General features: G+C 34.5%; 1 protein-coding gene across 1 annotated transcript in view; it reads right to left on the bottom strand.

The window, feature by feature from the left end:
* Positions 1-18,977, bottom strand: part of NCAPG2 (non-SMC condensin II complex subunit G2) — a 55,434-nt gene that overhangs the window by 21,623 nt on the left and 14,834 nt on the right. Inside the window, exons 7-17 of the mRNA XM_075045477.1 lie at positions 18,148-18,242; positions 17,219-17,288; positions 16,426-16,512; positions 13,713-13,808; positions 8,734-8,859; positions 7,655-7,834; positions 6,463-6,615; positions 3,970-4,192; positions 2,571-2,695; positions 1,914-2,087; positions 57-127 (exon numbers count right to left, since the gene is read on the bottom strand). Of these exons, the coding sequence (XP_074901578.1) occupies positions 57-127; positions 1,914-2,087; positions 2,571-2,695; positions 3,970-4,192; positions 6,463-6,615; positions 7,655-7,834; positions 8,734-8,859; positions 13,713-13,808; positions 16,426-16,512; positions 17,219-17,288; positions 18,148-18,242 (1,400 nt within the window). The remainder of the gene's footprint in view (positions 1-56; positions 128-1,913; positions 2,088-2,570; positions 2,696-3,969; positions 4,193-6,462; positions 6,616-7,654; positions 7,835-8,733; positions 8,860-13,712; positions 13,809-16,425; positions 16,513-17,218; positions 17,289-18,147; positions 18,243-18,977) is intronic.

Consider the following 18,977-nt stretch of genomic DNA (forward strand, 5'->3'; position numbering starts at 1 on the left):
ATATACAGTCAACAAGAGATTTCTTGTCATTCATATGTTGGATTTAAAAATAGTACCTGAATGTAGGAATAGCAGCAGGGGGCATAAAGGATGCCAGAATAACCAATGGAGTCATGCAACGCTCATCCTAGGATAAAAAAAGTACACTATATGATGTACAGGTACAGGCACACACATGCACACAAAACTAAAGAGAGTACTGAAAAAGTATGATTAAATTACCTCAATTAAGGATTTCCCTTTTTTCACTAGAAATGGAATGAAAGAAGCTCATAACAACATGTGGCTTGCAATCTGAAACTCCTGATTTCTATTCTCAGAGGTCAATTATCAATTATCTTATCATTCAGCTTTCTGACAAACTGTCAGAACAACTATCTTGAATAATTATGGCTCCATTAGATTAATAACCATTGCAAAAGAAATAACAGCTCTAGCTTACTTTTTTTTTTTCTGGTAATGGCTAATATTTAATTGCATAATCATGACACCATCTAACTCCTCTCAAGTAACTAGTGCCTTAAGTGAATACTCATTCACATTAGAAATTTATAAAAAGGACTCTGAAGGAAAGGATGCTTATATAACAATGGTGATGTGAAATGCACTGTAAGTCGTTACAACACATCATAATACAAAGTCTAGACCGTGACATAGTCTCACTCGGGTTATACAGAAACCAATCTATGTGAAAGACTCTTCAAAAATAGTACATCTGTATGTCCAAGTTTCATGAATGCAATCAAATGAAATTATTACCTAAGACATTTGAAGATCTAAAACCTTTTCAAGATGATTTTAAAAAGAATATTTCAAAATATATTTGTAGCTTTTCAGGAAAGAAACATGCTGCTTCAATCTGTAGTCTTTTAGAAACTAAGCCTCTGATGACAGGTCTTTTTAGATCCAAGCTGCTTACTCACTGTAGAAATATCAGTAAGCAGCAGCTTGGATCTAAAAAGACCTATCAAAGCTGGATACCTTGCTTGCTCACCAGAACCTTTCAGGAGGGATGTTACATCCTCTACTAAAAAAGATTTGGAATGTCTTTGACAACTTCCAAATGCTATCAGGGTAGAAAGACCATTTGGTCTATCTGTGCTGCAGAATATTATGTAACAATGAATTGCTTTCCACTCCCTGATTATCTAAAGCAACTTGAATGTTCTTAAGTATAACAGCCAGCATAACTCAGTATACTTCAGCATAAAAACCATAAACAAAAAGACGTCCAGTAGATTATCCTTCCAAATGCACTACAGGGTGCAGCAGATACTATTAGCCACTATCAAAAGATAACAACCTGAAGAATAACACTAGAACAATTAAACAGGTCAAGGAGACTGAAAACATGAAAATGACTGATTTTAATTAATTGCTTGTATCAAACCCAAACAATAAATAAGTGCATCAAAAGATTGTTAGAGTAGAACCAACCTAGCAGAAATCAATCACAAGAAAGTGAAAAAGGAGCTTCAGCTGACTGTTCCAGCAGCTGGATGACAATAAGAAGTGGTGGTAGTGGTAGAGTTTGGCGGGAGCAGGTAGAAAAACATGTGGACTGTCACATACACTGAGTATTTATGCTGCAATGGTACATTTTCAGTTGCTGATTTCCAGAAGTTCCAAAAACATTCAAAAGAACGGAATCCCACAAAAACATTAGAAGGAGAGCAATTTATTGTATAAGTATTTCTATGTTGACTATTTAGATAACAGTTCATCAGTCAGATATTGCAATTGGAGAATAGCTTCTACCCATTTGTGGCATTCCAAGAAACTTGCTATTGTTTATGGTTTATAGCAACAATGAAAAGGAGTACTTAAGGCCATGAAAATAGATAAAAGACATAACACATGAAAGCATCTGAAGAAAAACTAGGCACTTACAGGAAAATCTAGGCTTTCTTTACCTTAAATACTTTAAAATATTCAGGAAGTACAGAAGCAAATTTTCTGATAGCATAATCTTTGGCATCTTCATTGTGATCTAGTGCTTTGTGGATACTTCTCCAGAGAATTACAGTAATCTCCAATAAACTTGCCATGCTGGCTACATCATTTATTGACAAGACATTATTCAACACCTGAAATACAAACACTTAGATGATATTACCTATTATATTCTCAAATATAAATTTAGGTTAAAATAAGGTTTCAAAAAAACCGGAAAAATCCTTCTATTCTTTTCACAAAGGCATAGTGTTTGTTGTAGAACATGAACTCTCTGATTCAGTCTTACTCTACATATATAACTTGAGTCATCTTGTGACATTAATTTTTTGAATAATTTAATTGCAAAAACAAACCAATTTATAATTAGTACTAGAATTACGGAAGTATTCATTTAAAATATGCTTCATATTTCTTCTATCTTATTCTAGCTACTTCACCAAATTTCTGCTATTGCAGGGCATGAAAACACCATAATGGCAGTTCTCCCCTTCTAATTCCACAGATGCCCAAATGCTTTCCTTTAGATTTCTGTCGTATCATTAACTGCCTATGTCTCCAATTAAGCACCACAGAAAAAAAGTTAGCAGAGCTTATCATAAAGTGGACTTTCTTACACTTGTATTCTCCTTTTCACTTTCATCATCATCATCATGATCACCGTCACTATCATGAAGACTCTCTTTCATTGCTTTCTGGATGCAGGCATTCAAGCAGCGCCGAATAGTAAGCATCAATTTAGCTACATTTAAATATAATAAGTATAAATTAGACATTTACTATTTTTTTAAGAATGTTGCTAGTAAATACTTCTAAGTGTAATGCTGGAAAGCCAGTCTGAAAAAGCAGGCAACAGAACCAGAAATAACTAGGAAATAACCAGGAAAAAAAGAAAAAATTTCCTGGTAAAAGGAAATGGAAAAAATGTGAAAATGTTTTATATTCTCAAGTATGAAGAAGAAACTGCAACATTATCATCATGCTCTATAATTTTATTGTTAAAAAAGTCTACTAAAAAAACCAAACCTCAACCACCACCTTATCAAATCAGGATCAGAGGAAGATCCCACAATGCCTGCATTCATCTGGCATAGCTATTAATTTAATGACCTATGTTCAATAATACATCCCCTACAATGTCAATTCCAATTATTTATAAAAGATGTAGTAGCCTAACCATTGCACTCCTTAATGAGGAGCTCATCTCTAGATAAAAGTGAAAGGATTATGTCCACTCTGGTGAAAGTATGACTACAGTCAGTATGTATGAAATGCATAGTCAGAAAGCATGGAATACACTAGCACATGTTATTTCAAAACTACCTTACCAAGGTAATCAGTCACAGGGCAACACCCTGGGCATTTTACCCAAGTCACTCCATACTAACGAACTACTTCGTTTTTACAGTATCAGAACACCCCTGAAACAGAATTTTCCTGATTTAACTTGGTTCAGTAGCGCATTTATAAAAAGCAGCTATGCTCTGTGCAACACATACCCTTTTCACTGAAAGTTTCTGAAGCTTTTAATAGGAAGGAGGGCTTTTTAGAGTTTCTTTGAGCAACTTGAAAATACTACTGATCCACAAATCCCAGATAATCAGATTATCAGACATAAATATTTTTCACCTTCTATAGAATCTTCCACATAAAGATCTCAAATCACTTGAGGCACCAGGGTATTTTATTTCACTATTTCTGCATGATAAATAAATATCAACTCAGATAGTTTTAAGGTACATGTGAGGAGACCAGATAACAACACCGACTAGAAAGTATAGTACAGCACCGAAGAGCAGAAATGAAAAGCTTTGGTCTCTTCATTGCTGAAAAAGCTTATGACTGGTGTCAGCAGGGTTCATTGCTGGTGTCAAGAATTTCAAAAACTACAAGCTAATGTTATACTAAAAACAAAAGATCTAGCAACAAACTACCACTGTTAGAGAAAAAATTTAAATAGCAATTATGTGGTGTGATATCAGTATTTACAAAGATTCATAAGGTTTTGTACCTTACCTATATTGGTGGGGGCAGTATATTCATAAGCATATTGATAGAACTTTCTAGCTGCTGCTGAATTCATCTGGATTAGAGTAACACAGCGCTCACACCACACATCCTCAGGTTGGTCAATGGGAAAGAAAGAGTTGAACAGGAGATTCACTATGCGTCGTGACACAGGCCGTGAATCAACTTCAAGACGACTCAGAAGATGCTCCATGGGACAGATTTTCCAGAACTTTTTAAAGCAACAAAAAGGTAATAAAGGAGTTAAAAAAAAAGAGGAAAAACCAATCATCTTTATTAACTGTTGTCCACATCAAAAGTCTCAAGAAATGTAAATAGCATTTACTAGCAAAGCATGAGCATTTTTAATTTTTACCAAAATACCAGCATTTACTTGAGGTCACATATTGCTGCAACAATGCTACTTTACTGTTCTGACGCACCTCTAAATCTCCCAGTATCTCTGACAGATTGCTAAAATTCTAGTTCAAGCAATTCCAGCTCAATATACCTGCAATGCTAATGCAATTCCATAGATACAGGGAAGAATTATTTACTCTACAAGGATTATCACCACAAAACATAATTATTTGTCATTTTGTGCTATGTTTCATATTCTCATCACAGGACAAAGACCAAGCTACCTACAAGTATGGTATACATCCTAAAAACCTGTATAGAACAAGATCCTTTCAAAACCATCCCAAACCATAAGTGCATCCCATCATTAGCAGAGCTCTAGCTTATTTGAACACAGTAATTGAAGGCTATTTTATTCAGAAAGAACAAACAGCTTGTTATGCCAGCAGTAATTCTACTCACATTTGTAATTTCTGTGAGAAGATCTTGAATTAATTATGCTATGCACTTTCAGATTAAAAAAAAACCCCAAACCCCCCAAAATAAGGTTTCTTGGCATTGAAAAATGTTATTTTATTCTTGAGTAGAAATATTTGCAGCAGCTAATTACCCCGTGATTTCAAACTATGGGCATCCCTACTAGAATTATCATAAAAAGAGGGTCCTTGGAGTAAGCATTAAAGTAATCCGAGGATTTACAAGAGATACATATTACAGTTTTTAAATAAATAGGAAGTTACTGACAAAAACATCTAACATTTACTAAGATTATGTTTTTTCTTTTATGTAACCTGATCCTTCCTTTAGAAGATCTAAATCTTTTACTACATAAAATCAAAGCACAGAGTGGAGTGAAGGTATCATTATGCCTCCCATTTATCTTGTCTTCTGAGCATATTTTGGGGAATTTGGAAGGTACTTAGGCGGTGTAATATCAATATATGTCTTTGAGGTCCTGTCATCAAAGCTGGAATGCACACATTTGGGAAGTTGGTAATCCTTGTGTTAGGGATAGATGTGTTCCTTGAGCACTGAAGCCTTAACAATCTGACAAACCAAGTATTTATTTAATTCTCTCCTGACCAACAGAGATACATACCTCTGACTCCACATAGTGTACATGCCTAGCACAAGATAAGCATGTCCTAATAATTAGGCTTAGCAAGAGACAAAAACATGATTAAAATAAAATATAAAGTTGAAATTAGTAAACCATTAAGAGCAGAGAGTGGAGAAAGAGCTCAAGGATGCTATAACGCCTAAGGCTGGACAGTATCACCCTAAATAAGGGTACACAGCAGAACACAAAGTTCATTCAAAATCACTATTAAAAAATACCAAAATCCCGAGGACATGCCCACAAAAGACAAATAGAAATTGTAAAAATAGGTAAATAAAAGTAAAAAAGCAATTTGGTAAAGGCATTAAGCATTTAGAAGGCAAGAGAGTCCTGATTTGAGCTAGCCAGCTGGAAGGAAGTGTGGCTCTACCTACTGCTCTGCCCTAGCATGGCCACGAGAGGGCAGGGAAGACAGAAACATGCTGAGAAAAATATCTGCTGAGTGCTTGTGATACCAGCAGCCACTGAGAAAAAGCTGGCAAGCACAGAGCGGCCACCGGACCTACTAATCATCCCAAACTAGTCAAAAATGTGGGGGAAAAGGAGAAGACTGTACCTGGCTCAACTAAAAAGCAAACTTTCCAGCATGCCTATAAAATCTCCAGGCACAGTACTATCTCCTATGGCTAATTTTTCCATGAAGAACAGCTATGGAAAGGCTGAAAGCTCACCAGGACTAGTCACAATTTCTTTCTTTATCTATTTTTAAAGATTTTTCATGGACACCGTGATTTCAACAGAATTCACAAAATCACTGGAAAGAAGTACTTCTATACTACTACCTTTAAAATGGACAGAAGTGACTGACAGCAACAGAATCCACAAGTCTTAGAATAAACTCACTTATATGCTTAAGTATATGAAGAAGGGAAAACCTGAAATTAAGAGTATTACCACATTAAGCATGTATTTTTTTCCTTTTAGGAACAGTGCAGTAGTTTCAAAATGTACTTCCTTTTTTTTTTAAAATAAATGCCTTGATTTTATCTCCTTCTTGCTACTTATCATGTCACTTATCCTACCTTAGCAGCCTTGGTAGCCTTAATTTTCAGCAGCATATCAACAAAAGCCACTCGCACTTTCTCTGAATTGTCATGAAGACTGTGTTTGACTGCAGGCAGGAGCTGTTCCAGTAATGGATGACTTAGTTTGTTGTCCAAAATTATTGGTAGACACTGAAAGAAAAAGTTTATGCTAAAAAAAAAATAATTAAAGAGTAGATGTGAAAAGAGATGTAGCTAAACATTGTTGAACAGGACCATGACACTTCTAAGGTGAAATTAAGTAGGGACAGAGACTGTGCATGCATATTTTTCTTGTAATATTCTTTAGTGGAAATTGCTACGGTTATTTTAAATGTCCAGTGAACTGTGTTCAGTGAACTCATTTCAGCTGAAGCAGCTTCAGATCTACACTGAGGCCACAGTCTTGCCTTCTATCTGAGGGCACAGCATCAAGTACTTCTTTGTGGTAGCAATACTAGCTCCCTAAACTGCTGATTTCAGATTAAAAATAAGTATTTTTAAAAATCAGTTATTTTTAAATCAGCACTTTTAGCTTATCCAGTATAGACCCACATGGAGCTGTAGTGGAGCAAGTGAGTATTAACATGAAGATAACTCCAACTTAAGGCTGAGTTGACAGATACACGAAATTTTTAAGTGAAAATACATCTTAGGGAGTTCATTTTTCTGTCCAAGCTATTAGTTATCTACCAGATGCCAGAAAGATGCAGATGAACTAATCCTAACATATTGAACAATGCACAGGAAGCTGGCATTCCCAGAGAAACAGTATGTAATTATATTCATCCAAACCTCAGAAACACAAGATGGGGTACAAAATCATAACATAATTGTGCATGTCTTGGGATGGTGTAAAACCAGTGACACAGAAACATACTGGAACCTGCCTGCATACCTTTTCAAGTCTAAGCATAATTTCTAACAGCTAAAATAACTAAATTATCAGGTCCAAACAACGTATATAAGACTGGAAATGCAAAGTGGTTGAGAGTCACAAAGCCAAACAGTCACTAATGTGCGGCTTTTATAAAACATGTACAAAACTTGCATGTGTTAGGAACTTTACTGCCTAAGTCATTTGCAGAATAAGTAATTTCCTTCACTTAAAGTGGCCTATACTAGAAACCTGTGCATCAAGTAAAATGTAAAAATGGCAATCATGATTTAAAATTTAGAAAAAAAGATTTACTTTAAAAACAGAGCATCGAACATCAGCAGATGTTATATCACATGTCAGCTCTCCAATTAGTTTTTTTAAAAGATCAGCAAGAAGTGTTGGAGGAATCATCTCCCAGTATTTGGAAGTTATCTGAGTAACTCCGAGTATCCCTGTAGAGCGGACAACTGGATGAGGGTCTTCTAAGAGACTCTAAACCAAACAGAAGAATAATGTGAGTATATGTATTATTGTGACTTTACTGCTCTTTGACATTAACCTATCATACACAAATAGCATTCCATTATCTTTCAATCATTATGCAAGTTGTCATACTATGAAAGAACTGTAACATTAATATTCCCTCAAAACATTTTATTATGAAGCAAACTAGGAAATTTAAATCAGAAGCAATATTAAGACAAATATTGGCCAATTTTTTTTTAATTGGACTTGTGAAATAGTTTTTTTTAAAAATAGCTCATATTAAGTCTTGCATCTGTGACTTAAGTATATTTAGACTTCTATTTACATATGAGTTTACACTGGCCACTGTTTCTATGCAACAATATAAAATCTTTGAAATTTATTCAATTATCCGATGTTTACATTTTTAAAGACCATACTCAGGATTTCCCAAGCATTTTCTTAATGAAAATACTATGTCCATTCTCACCCATCTAGATTGGTAAAGAGCTTTTTAGGTTGCTATCCCCATTATACTTCATTTCAGAAGTATTTAATAATATAGTAATAAACTTCCATTGAATGCTTACATATTAAAGCTTTCTTTACCAATCCTAGGTTAAGTAAGGATCAAGATCCATTACTCATGCATCTAGCCTTTCAAAAGCATCCTTCATTCATAGATTAATAAATAACAATCCCAAATATTTCATTTTCAGAGTTGAAAATGGTGCATGTCATCTGTTATCAACATACTACAGAAATTTAAAATATTAGTTTTTTTTGTATTTTCTGCATCACAGGCCTGTATTTACCTATGAACAGTATCCAGAAATTCCATAAGTTTCAATTGCATCAACACCTGATTTTTGAGTTAGCTTTGATTAAAGTTTCATTTTTAACATTTTAGTTTCATTATAACTTACAAAAAGTTCATCAAACTGTTTCTGAATTTCATTGTCCATCTCTTCAGTGTTAAAACTGGGATCACGAACAGGAAAAGCATCAACAAACAAAAATGCTGCATTTGATCGAACTTCCGAGTTACTGGCCTGTTACAATAAAGGAAAAAATATTTTTTCAATAAGTACAGACTGTTAATATCAAAAGGCATATCTTGTCAAATACTGCTCTCCAAATACTTTTAGCAAGTTAGTGTTTTTAATTAAGTAGATGGAAGAGATGAATTTTTAGATGTATGAAAGAACTTATAGTAACATATGATTTTTTTAACCTTACATTTCTGTCCATTCAGTATAACCTGAGTTATTAGTACAATCAGCTTTCAAAGCATATCAACTTCAGTGACCCTGAAGAAGTCACAGTCAGAGCACTTCTGCTTTCTGTAATGCTGAATAAATTAAAAGCAGTTGGGATTTCACTTGGTCACCTTAAAGCTTCTCTTCATAACAGAAGAATCTTGAATTCAAGCAGACTGAATTAATTAAATTACCTGTCAAAAGACAGGTGATTTAATTGAAAAGCTCAAGCCTATTTCTTCAAGAAAACAGTATTTAGAAACTAAGTACCAGCAAGCCTGGAGAGTATCTTATCCAACAGAAACATATTCAGTTCTGCATCCATGCACATAAGTATTAGGACCATGTTCTGAGCTCCAGGCAGCTCATCAAAAATCTAAGGCAAGCCTCATAACCCTCAGACATTTTACCATTTATAATAGTTTTCAGTGTGTTACACTACACATTTTGCTGGTTGTAGTGCCCCAAATGTAAAGAAAAATGAAAAAAGTGTATATTTAGACACTCAGTCAGTGAAAAATAATTGGCCCTGTGGACTTTTAAAGGATAGAAAAAGAGAGCAGGCAATGAAATGAAGGTGAAACTCAAGGCATCTGAGGTAGAAAACTGAAATCTAACCATCAGACTACATTTTATTTATCAAAGACAGCAGTGCAATGATAAGAGCCTGTGCTGACTTCTCTTGGAAGGAAGGGGGAAGGAAGAATTTTGCTTATATTTTCATTCCAAGTTAAAACAAACAAATGTGTATATATATATATATGAGACTATATATACACAGTGTAATAAAACAAGCAAAGTTGGCTTAATTTTAACAGCAAGATAAGAGACAGTTCAGGGTACCTCCTGACTATTCTAATCATCCAATTTTCTCCTTTCCTTGTCATAAGAGACATTCAGATCAAAGGCAGCGAAAAGAAAAATGTGGATAACCATGCAATATTTAGAACTAAATAAGCTAAGGCAAATAAAAAGAGAAAAAACACAAAAGAAATGAGCAACAATTACTTCATTTACAATTTATTTCGTATTTCCCTTCTAGACCCATCCTCATAGGGTGGGTCACATCTCTGTGTAGAACCAAAAAATTCCAACTTCTTTGAGCCAACAAAATTAATAGCAATTCTAAATTTAATACCTTGAAGGCAAATAAAGCCCATATATACACTCTCTAATTAGGGGCTTCTGTTTTACTTTATTTTATTTAACACGGATAATACAAACAGACTAAAAGTGAAAAGATGATATTTCTTAATACAATCCTATAAAGCTGTAGAAAATCCTTTAACTTTGAGCTTGTCTATATTGAAGAATTAATGCATAACAAGCTAATATGTGAATTCAGGGTGAAATAGTTCTTCTGCACTAATATTTCATGTGAGAATTAATTCAAGTAGTTTTGTGCAATAACCTAGACCTTGTCTACCATGGCCATTCCAGAAAGTTGAATTTCATAAACTTTCTAAGTGCACACTGAATTCCATTAAGCTCACTTTAATTCTGAACTGAGTACCCACAGTTTAAATTCCTGGCTTTAATTAACTGGAATTTATCCCAAATGTATTTGCATATTCAAGCTCATAATAGAGTAAATGTCTTCACAGAGGTAGAACCTAGGACTTTAAATTCATATTCTATTTTATTCCACACTGACTTTTCCATGCAAGAGGAACCTGCAGTTATTTAAATGACTAATGTTTCTTTACTTTTATGCTTGTGCTATTCTGAGGAACTTTCAGAACCTTTTTAAAGAATATTTTAATGTTTTTGTTCAGTTCGCTTTCAGCACTTTCTTTTATGTTTCAACTGGTCTTACCGGTCCTGAAATTCACTTCCAATAATTTAAACACTGTTTTTCCCCAGTAAAAGTTATTTTAAAAGTGTGGGGTGTTAAAAAAAACCCAACCAAACACACCACTTTAAAGGAATCACTTCCTTCAACAGCTTGAATTCCTGGAGGAGTGGTTCTTGACTTTTTGAGCTTGATAAGAAATAGCTTAATCACTACTTATCTCACAATAAATATCCATATTTTTATATTTATATAGCTTCTTATACTAATAACCAATCACTGCACAACTATCTCTGCTATGTTTGCATGAGACTTACTTTTCATAATAAAGACATGAAAAAAGATGAAGAAGTTACATACAGGATTATATTATAAAAACTTAAAGTTGCATAAAGGCTTATAAAATATGTGTAGGTAAAAGCCACAAAGGAAGCTTGTGGGATCTAAGTATTTGCAAAACAAGCAATTTAAGAAGAAACAGAGAACTATGCATTACAAATATGCATTCTCAGTTTTAAGATTTCAGAGATAAAATCAAGTAATTCTAACATGAATAGTTCTGGAATCCTTTGTATTCTTACAACTGAAGTATTTTTCCTTTCTGCAAGAAGAAGGGGTAATGAGGTCCTTCTATGAGTTCCCTTTCTGTTTTGTAATCAGTGTTCTAGAACAAGATTTGTTCTTCACTAGATTAAATTAGTGATTTGTACCCTGGCTAAAATAGGAGCATCAAACTGGTTATGTAAAATTAAACTGACATTTCAAGCTTTGGAGCATAATCCATGCCAGTAAGGACAATTATAAGCTTCCCTTCTTAGTTCTGTATCTTAAACTACTGGTGATTCTGAGTCACAGCAACAGTTATCTTAAAAATGCCAAATACTTCAGCAGTACTATATGAAAAAGAAAAAATAACTACACAGAAGTCACACAGCAAGACAGTGGCCTATCCAAAAATAAATTGCCAAATTTTGACCTTCAGTCACATATTTCCTTTCACCAATTACAAATATGGTACTGAATCATTTGGAATTCAGAACCTTTCTTTGCACTGAAGCATTACCTGATTCATATAATTGCTGCATTTAATTTTTTTACAATCCTCACTTTATCATTCTGAAATCTGTGTTCACAACAGTTGGACCATTTTGCTGCATTAAAACAAATTCTTCATGACCTATTTGATACATCTGTTAACGTCTAAGCTTCAAGTGCTTAACTACATATATGGAAGTTGTCAAGATAAAAATGAAACAAAATAAACCCAAAACCAAAAACCAACCAAAAAACCCCCAAACAAACAAAAAAACACCGCACAAAATTCCTAAAATTATTCTAGCAATGGAACCATTAGTGATGTGAAAATTATGAATAGCAGCTGTTAAAAATCTGAACCGCTTCTGGAATCAGGAATTTCTCCCACTGTTTTGTTGCAAATCAATAATTAACCTTTTTTCCTCAAGCCAAACCTTTCTGTTACATTTCTCCAAAGATATCTATGCAGATTTAATAAGGTTTGACAGAATGTTCCTCTGAAGTACTCTAAACTTAAGAGTTGAGTCCTGGGCTTTGGAAAGTGAAATACTAGCCTCCATTTACAGATGGCAACTCCCTTAAGAATGGAATACCATGTTTTGCTAACCACTATGAAATTGTTTCTGAGATACTAGTCGGGAATTTTGCTATGCTATAAAAAATATTCTTTTTAGAGACAGAAATGTAGAAATTAAAGCAAGCCATGCTTTGTAGCTAGTATTATTCTCTTGCACTGAGAACATGTATGTTTTATCCAGAAGGATCTTTGTTTATATTAATTCTAAAGAGATGGGATCCAACCCTTAATGTAAGACCAAACAAGATACTGGTCTAGCGACAAGTCTCTCCATCTTCCCACTTCTACCATAGGGTTCTACTGAAACCAAACAGCTCCGAACTCCTTCCTGTAACTCATAAATCCATTTTAAACAACTTTTTAAGTTGTTTTTCAATACTTCTGTCATGGCTAGAGAAGATGCTATATGACTGATCAGTAAATGAAACTTCAGTAAATGTTTAACAGCACTTAATTTGGCTCTAACAAGTGGTATGTATATGCTCTCACTGAAGGAATTTCATAAACTCAGACAAAATAAAAGCTGTTCACAAAGAAGGAAACTTGGCTCACCTTAACCATAGAGTGTATCTGAGTAGGTAAGCTGCAGTAGGTACCCTTTAGTCTGTGCATGCAATTCACAGGAATACATACTTACCTTGAAAGTACTAGAAGTCAGAAATTTCATTCTGAATGCGTGATTAAAAGCAGTTCCATAGCCTGAATATCTGTACATACAATCAAACTAGAATAAAAGGTTTTCTGAAATAATACTCTAATAAATTAATTGAGCTGTATTCTAAGGCTGGTAATTAATCAGAAGGTGAAAATAAACAATCCTCTGAACATTTGTGGCTTTGATCACTAAAGCAGTGATCACTCCCTAAAGATCTTGGAAAACAGAATACAAAATTACACAAAATTCCCGAATTGAGAAGAAGATGAGAATCCCAAACTTAGTGTTAGTCCCACTGTCTACTGTAATCCTGGAAAGCACTCTGTGTACCTGTAAGCAAAACTGAATTATAGAAGTAAATTATATTATATATTATTATATAACAAATTAGAATATTGTTGTGGAAACTATGTCTAATTACAACTTGCAAAGTAACTCTGCTACAGCTGAGATGCTAAACACACTGATTTTTTTTCTTTCATAGCCATTTTATTTTAAAAGCAATTATTAAAAACAGACCATGGGGAAGGGACCCAAAATTTAGTAGTTGGAGAAAGACAGTCCTATTTTCTGAAAAGGATAATTACCTTCAGTGCTCTCCAAAGGATAGGCTGATACAATCTATAAAGCATTTCTTCAACTCCTTGACGAACTTTACTTTGTTTATGAAAATAACTCAGCATCTGAGAAAAACAAACAAACCAATCCCCCAAAACATTTTTAATAGTACTTTCTACATTCAAGAAGTGTGCAAGAGTTGTCTCATTTCATCATTTGTATGAGCAAAGAGTTTTCCATACTATGGAAAATGACAAAACTAGACATATTAATTGACAACATATTTTATTAAGAAGTCTCAAAAATCATAAAAAAAGAAACAGATCTAATAAATATCATGTTTTATAACTTTATAGATTCAATAAGTCTATATAAAGATCTACAACTGAGAAATAAAATCATGACTAGAGAGTCAGTTTCACAGCAACCACTCCTTTTTTGTAACAGTAAAAAATTATTTTTGAAGTAACTGGCAGAAATACTTTGAAACCATGTAATCATCAACTACAGATAAATAAGCCATTTCTCTGTTAAGAACAAAGGAATATTAATGGTAACTGTAGTTATCCAAATAAAAAAATCTACAAACGTAAGACATTTTGTATGCATTGATGAAAAGTAAGTATCAGCATTCCTTGTGACTCAGAACTATGCTTAGTTAGCTAAAGCCCCTTTTATTTTTGCATCTGAATAATGCAGACAAAAAGAGTAGAAGACCAGAGCAGAATATGAGAAAGGACATCATGTAACTCGATATGAAGTAATTCCTCCACCCGAAACACTGGTCAGTTTGAAAAGTTGACCCTCTAGTGGTCAATACTTCAGGTATTCATAGCTACAGCTAGACAGAGAAGCCTGTGAATAGCATCTACAGAAACAATGCTACAGTGGAAGAATCCCCTTTCTCTAGTTTTGAAAGAGACTGAAGTAAAGACATGATAAAATTTATAAGAGACTACGTAGCTCTTATTTCTACATGAGAATGATGGATCTAACCCAGGATTAATGGCAAATCAGTACTGTTTTGTAATAGATTTCATTAGAACAGTGAGGATCAGATATATGCAAAATGGACATAGGTTTTGTAATCAGAACTTTGAATTCAGAAGGAGAGTTGTACGTGTTGCTTCCCCCTCCCTCCCCACTCTTTCAGTAAAATAGCCCAAACTTTGCTCAAGTGAATGACTGTGGTTGGTTACTCTCCTAATTGCTACAGGAACTTCTGGGTTCTAAAGGACCATTTTAAATCAAATTCTTGTGTACTGAAAAAGAACGCATCGTTCAAATTTATTCTGAGATCCACTTCCCTCGCAACTCAAAGACAGATTTATGTACATCACTGTCCTCTTTCAAGATCATAAGGTTCCGAATCTGAAAAACATGAAATGCCCTGTCAAAAGGCTACTCCATCAATCAGGAATCACAGGACAAGTGAATCCACTATAGATATGAGAATCTATTTACATTTGATTAAAACCAAACCAAACTAAACCAAAACCCCCCAAAAGAAACCAAAACAAACAAAAAACCAATATAGGATTGTATACTGGTGTATCAAGCTATATATTGCACATACTATACATTCCAGCATCTATATATTTGGGGGAAAGCATGGGAAGTGAAGGGGCATAGATCAAATACAAATGCCTTGTCTTAAAAAGCTTTGTGCACTTCTTATTTTTTCATATGTTTTGCTTGTGAATAAAAGCCACAGATAGACAACTAGAATTTGTAACTGAATCAAGGCTTGTCCCTGTAAACATATACAAAAAAATCCCGTATATAACAAAAAAACCAAACAAGTTTAGCTCCAGACTCATCTACTAAATTTGCCTCAAGGAGCTTATGACTTCGTCCCTGTGATTGGCTATGGAAAGATCAATTATCTAGGTAAGGAAAAGCTTAGAAAACAGACGACAAAAACTGTTTCTGGCACACTGGAAAATCCCCATATATTTCTACTTTTGAGCATCAAAACCAAATCTGGTTCAAAACTGTAAGTAGGTTCCTCCTAAAATTTGTTCTAATATTTGTTCTAATAGGCTATTTTTTAAGCAAGTGTTTGTGGTGGGCTGGCCCTAGTCACCAGCCAAACACCACACACTACTACTAGTAGTAGTGTAACACTCACTACTAGTGAGTGGCTACTCACTCACTCACTCCTCACACGGTGGGGTAGCGGGGAGAATGGGAGAAGCAAGAACACTCACAGGTTGAGGTAAAGACAGTTTAATAAATGAAGGAAAGAGGACAAAAAAAACCCCAAACAAGTGATGCAAATGCAATCGCTCACCACCTCCCACAAGTAGACCACTGCCCAGCCAGTCTCCAAGCAATGGCTACCTCCCCAAAATCCACCTTCCCTCAGTTTTTATTGCTGAGCATGATGTTATATGGCATGTAATATCCCTTTGGTCAGTTTGGGTCAGCTGTCTCAGCTGTGACCCTCCCAACTTCTTGCTTATCCCCAGCCTACTTCCTAGGGAAACACAGTGGGGAAGAGAAAGCCTTGACACACCATGCAAGCACCGCTCAGCAACAGCCAAAACACTGGTGTGTTATCAACACTGTTTTAGTCAACAAATTCAAAGCACGGCACCATACAGGCTGCTATGAAGAAAAGTAATTCCATTCCAGCCAGACCTAGTGTAGTAGTTTAGTATGAAATGGAAATTTTCCACTTTATAGTAACTGATCTGATTTTGATGCTACTAATTCATGTCATGCTCTACAGGAACTTACCTCTCTAACTTTAGAATGAACAGAAGAACTTCTGGGAAGATGAATTCCATGATGCATGAAATCCTGAATGCAGTTATGTTCAAGTATCTACAGTAAAAACACATACATGCTACTGTTAACACAAGAAAACAATAATAAATACTGTAGGTTATGCAGCAACGTATATTTTTCTCTAAAACAAACAACAGAAAATAGTCTTTGGTATTATGTCTTACTTGGCTTCTGCTTGGGCCAAATTTTTCCACACTAGGGGCCCCTGTCCGCTTAAATTGATCTTCAGAATTTAAGAATATACAATTAATCTGATTCTCAGAACCAAGTTTGGAATTCAAATGCACCTCCACATGATAAATAAGAATTATTTGGTATCTGAAATTTGGCTGTAGCATTGTTGTGATGCTATAATTATGCTTTTAATAATCTCCATGGCAATCCACAAAAACTAGATAAATATTTAAACTACCAAATATATAGACTTGCACATACTGAATAAAAGCTTCAGTAACTCAGAAGACTAGCATGTTTATGAAGAACATTGTGTATATGCACAGTTGTGTGAACCAGTATTTCAGCAGAGGAATTAAAGCTGTTTAAATGCAGCCAAGTTGATCACAGTGGGCAAACATTCAAAGCATGACATGCTGTTATTCCTTGACAACGCTGAAGAGGCCCTTTCCTTAGGGAAATAATGCCTTATGGCTTGCTTAGGAACCTTTCTGAAGTTGAAAAGTCATGTATCTTCTCCACTTTGAAATTCAAAACTATCCAAATGAAATTTCAAGCCTAGTATTACCTCTATGAATTCTCCTGACACCTTCTTCCAGGCCCTGAAGTAAACTTCTGAAATGTATTCCATCAAGGATCTGTATTAACATATGGGAAACACTCTCAAGCAAGCATCCTAACCATATCTATGTACAATTCATAAAGGTAACAACATGAAGCGTTTGATAAGAAGCAATAATATTCTTAATTCTGTGCATCAACGTTATTTTTAGAAGAAGAAATTATCTTGAAAGTCTACACTGATAATTATGGAAAAACGAAGTTACCTGTTAATTAATGAACCCAAGCACTATTAAAAAACACAGGAAATATCTCTTATGGTGGGAAAGTGAAAACATTAGCACAGATATTTTATCATTATCTCACAATGAATGCCTTAAATTCTTTATAAAGATGTACAGGTATACATTATTCTAACTGAAAGCACTAGAAAGCCTCTGATTTTAATATGAAGAATTACTTCTGTAATATTTCACTGAATAATCAAAGGAAAAAAAATCCACATTTTTCATTCATCAGTCCAGTTCTCAGGCTATGATCTTGCAAGTCACTTCTTACTAGAACATCTCTATATGGAATCTTGCCAAATTAAATTAGAGGTCGCTTATAAGAAAAAATAAAAACACCTTACAGAAGCAGAAACAGACCTGCAATTCTCATAGAAACACTGCAAGTAATGCAGCATAGTTTATATGGAAGTCATTTGCTTTAGCTAATGCTAAATAAGCATTTTGCTACACCTATAATTGTACACATAGGCATGTGCAGAGCAGCTATTAAATCAAGTTGCTGAAACAATATAGTAGTTATATTCAGTAGATTTGAAGGTCTCTGGATTCTGATATATTTTATCAATATACTAGGTATTTTAGAGTGTGAGACAAGATTTTAGCCAAGCCCTTAACAATCATTAAGAACTGTAACTGTGATGCATACCTTGGAAAGAATTGTAATTGGTTTTTAACAGTTCCATGTATCATCTTAATGAAGTTTACATTCCAGCTGAACAAAAAGCTCAAGAATCTTCTTCCCTGTTGGCAGGGTAGAAGAAGAAAAAAAAAAGGGAAGTCAAACCCCACAGGAATACCCAATTTAAGAGCCACCTCAAAAATCAGTAAATACAGACCTTGAAGATAAAAGAAATGACACCTTTAATTTTAAAAAGCATAGATGAGATTGTTACAGAAAAAAAAAATTAAGATTCTTATTCTTTAAACAGAATTCAAGCATTACTGTTATTTATACCGTAGAGAAAACGCAAAATAAATGAACATGTGGATTACATATCTGCCTGCATTTTTTTCAATGTCCATTCCGTTTTGGTGTGACTTCAAGTAGTATTCCATAATGATAAGGGACTGTGCAACTCAGGACCCTCATCAAAGCCACATCATCAGAGCTCTGTCAAGTGCAGTATCATTCCAGGATGACACTGTAATGACGGCGAAGGTACAAATAAAATAGCATGACAACTCTACCAGCATTGGATACAAAAACATTTTTGAACAAAGCCACAGACAACAGCTGGGCCACTGAGGAAAATAAATGTTCTGATTAGCAAGGACAGTTACAATTCCTTTCCTGTTGCCTTATGAAAGGTAAGATTGCAAACCTCCTGGAGCTGCTTTAATTCATGAAAACAGAAAACCTATTCAGTTTTTTTCCTGAATTAGTTTTCCTCCATTTTAGCAAGTCAGAAATGGTGATGACAAATCTGATGAGCAACAGACTTTTTGCATGAAAAGGCAGTGGAAGGTTGTGGATGG

Source organism: Buteo buteo, chromosome 2, assembly GCF_964188355.1.
Source record: "Buteo buteo chromosome 2, bButBut1.hap1.1, whole genome shotgun sequence".
NCBI classification, from domain to species: Eukaryota; Metazoa; Chordata; class Aves; order Accipitriformes; family Accipitridae; genus Buteo; species Buteo buteo.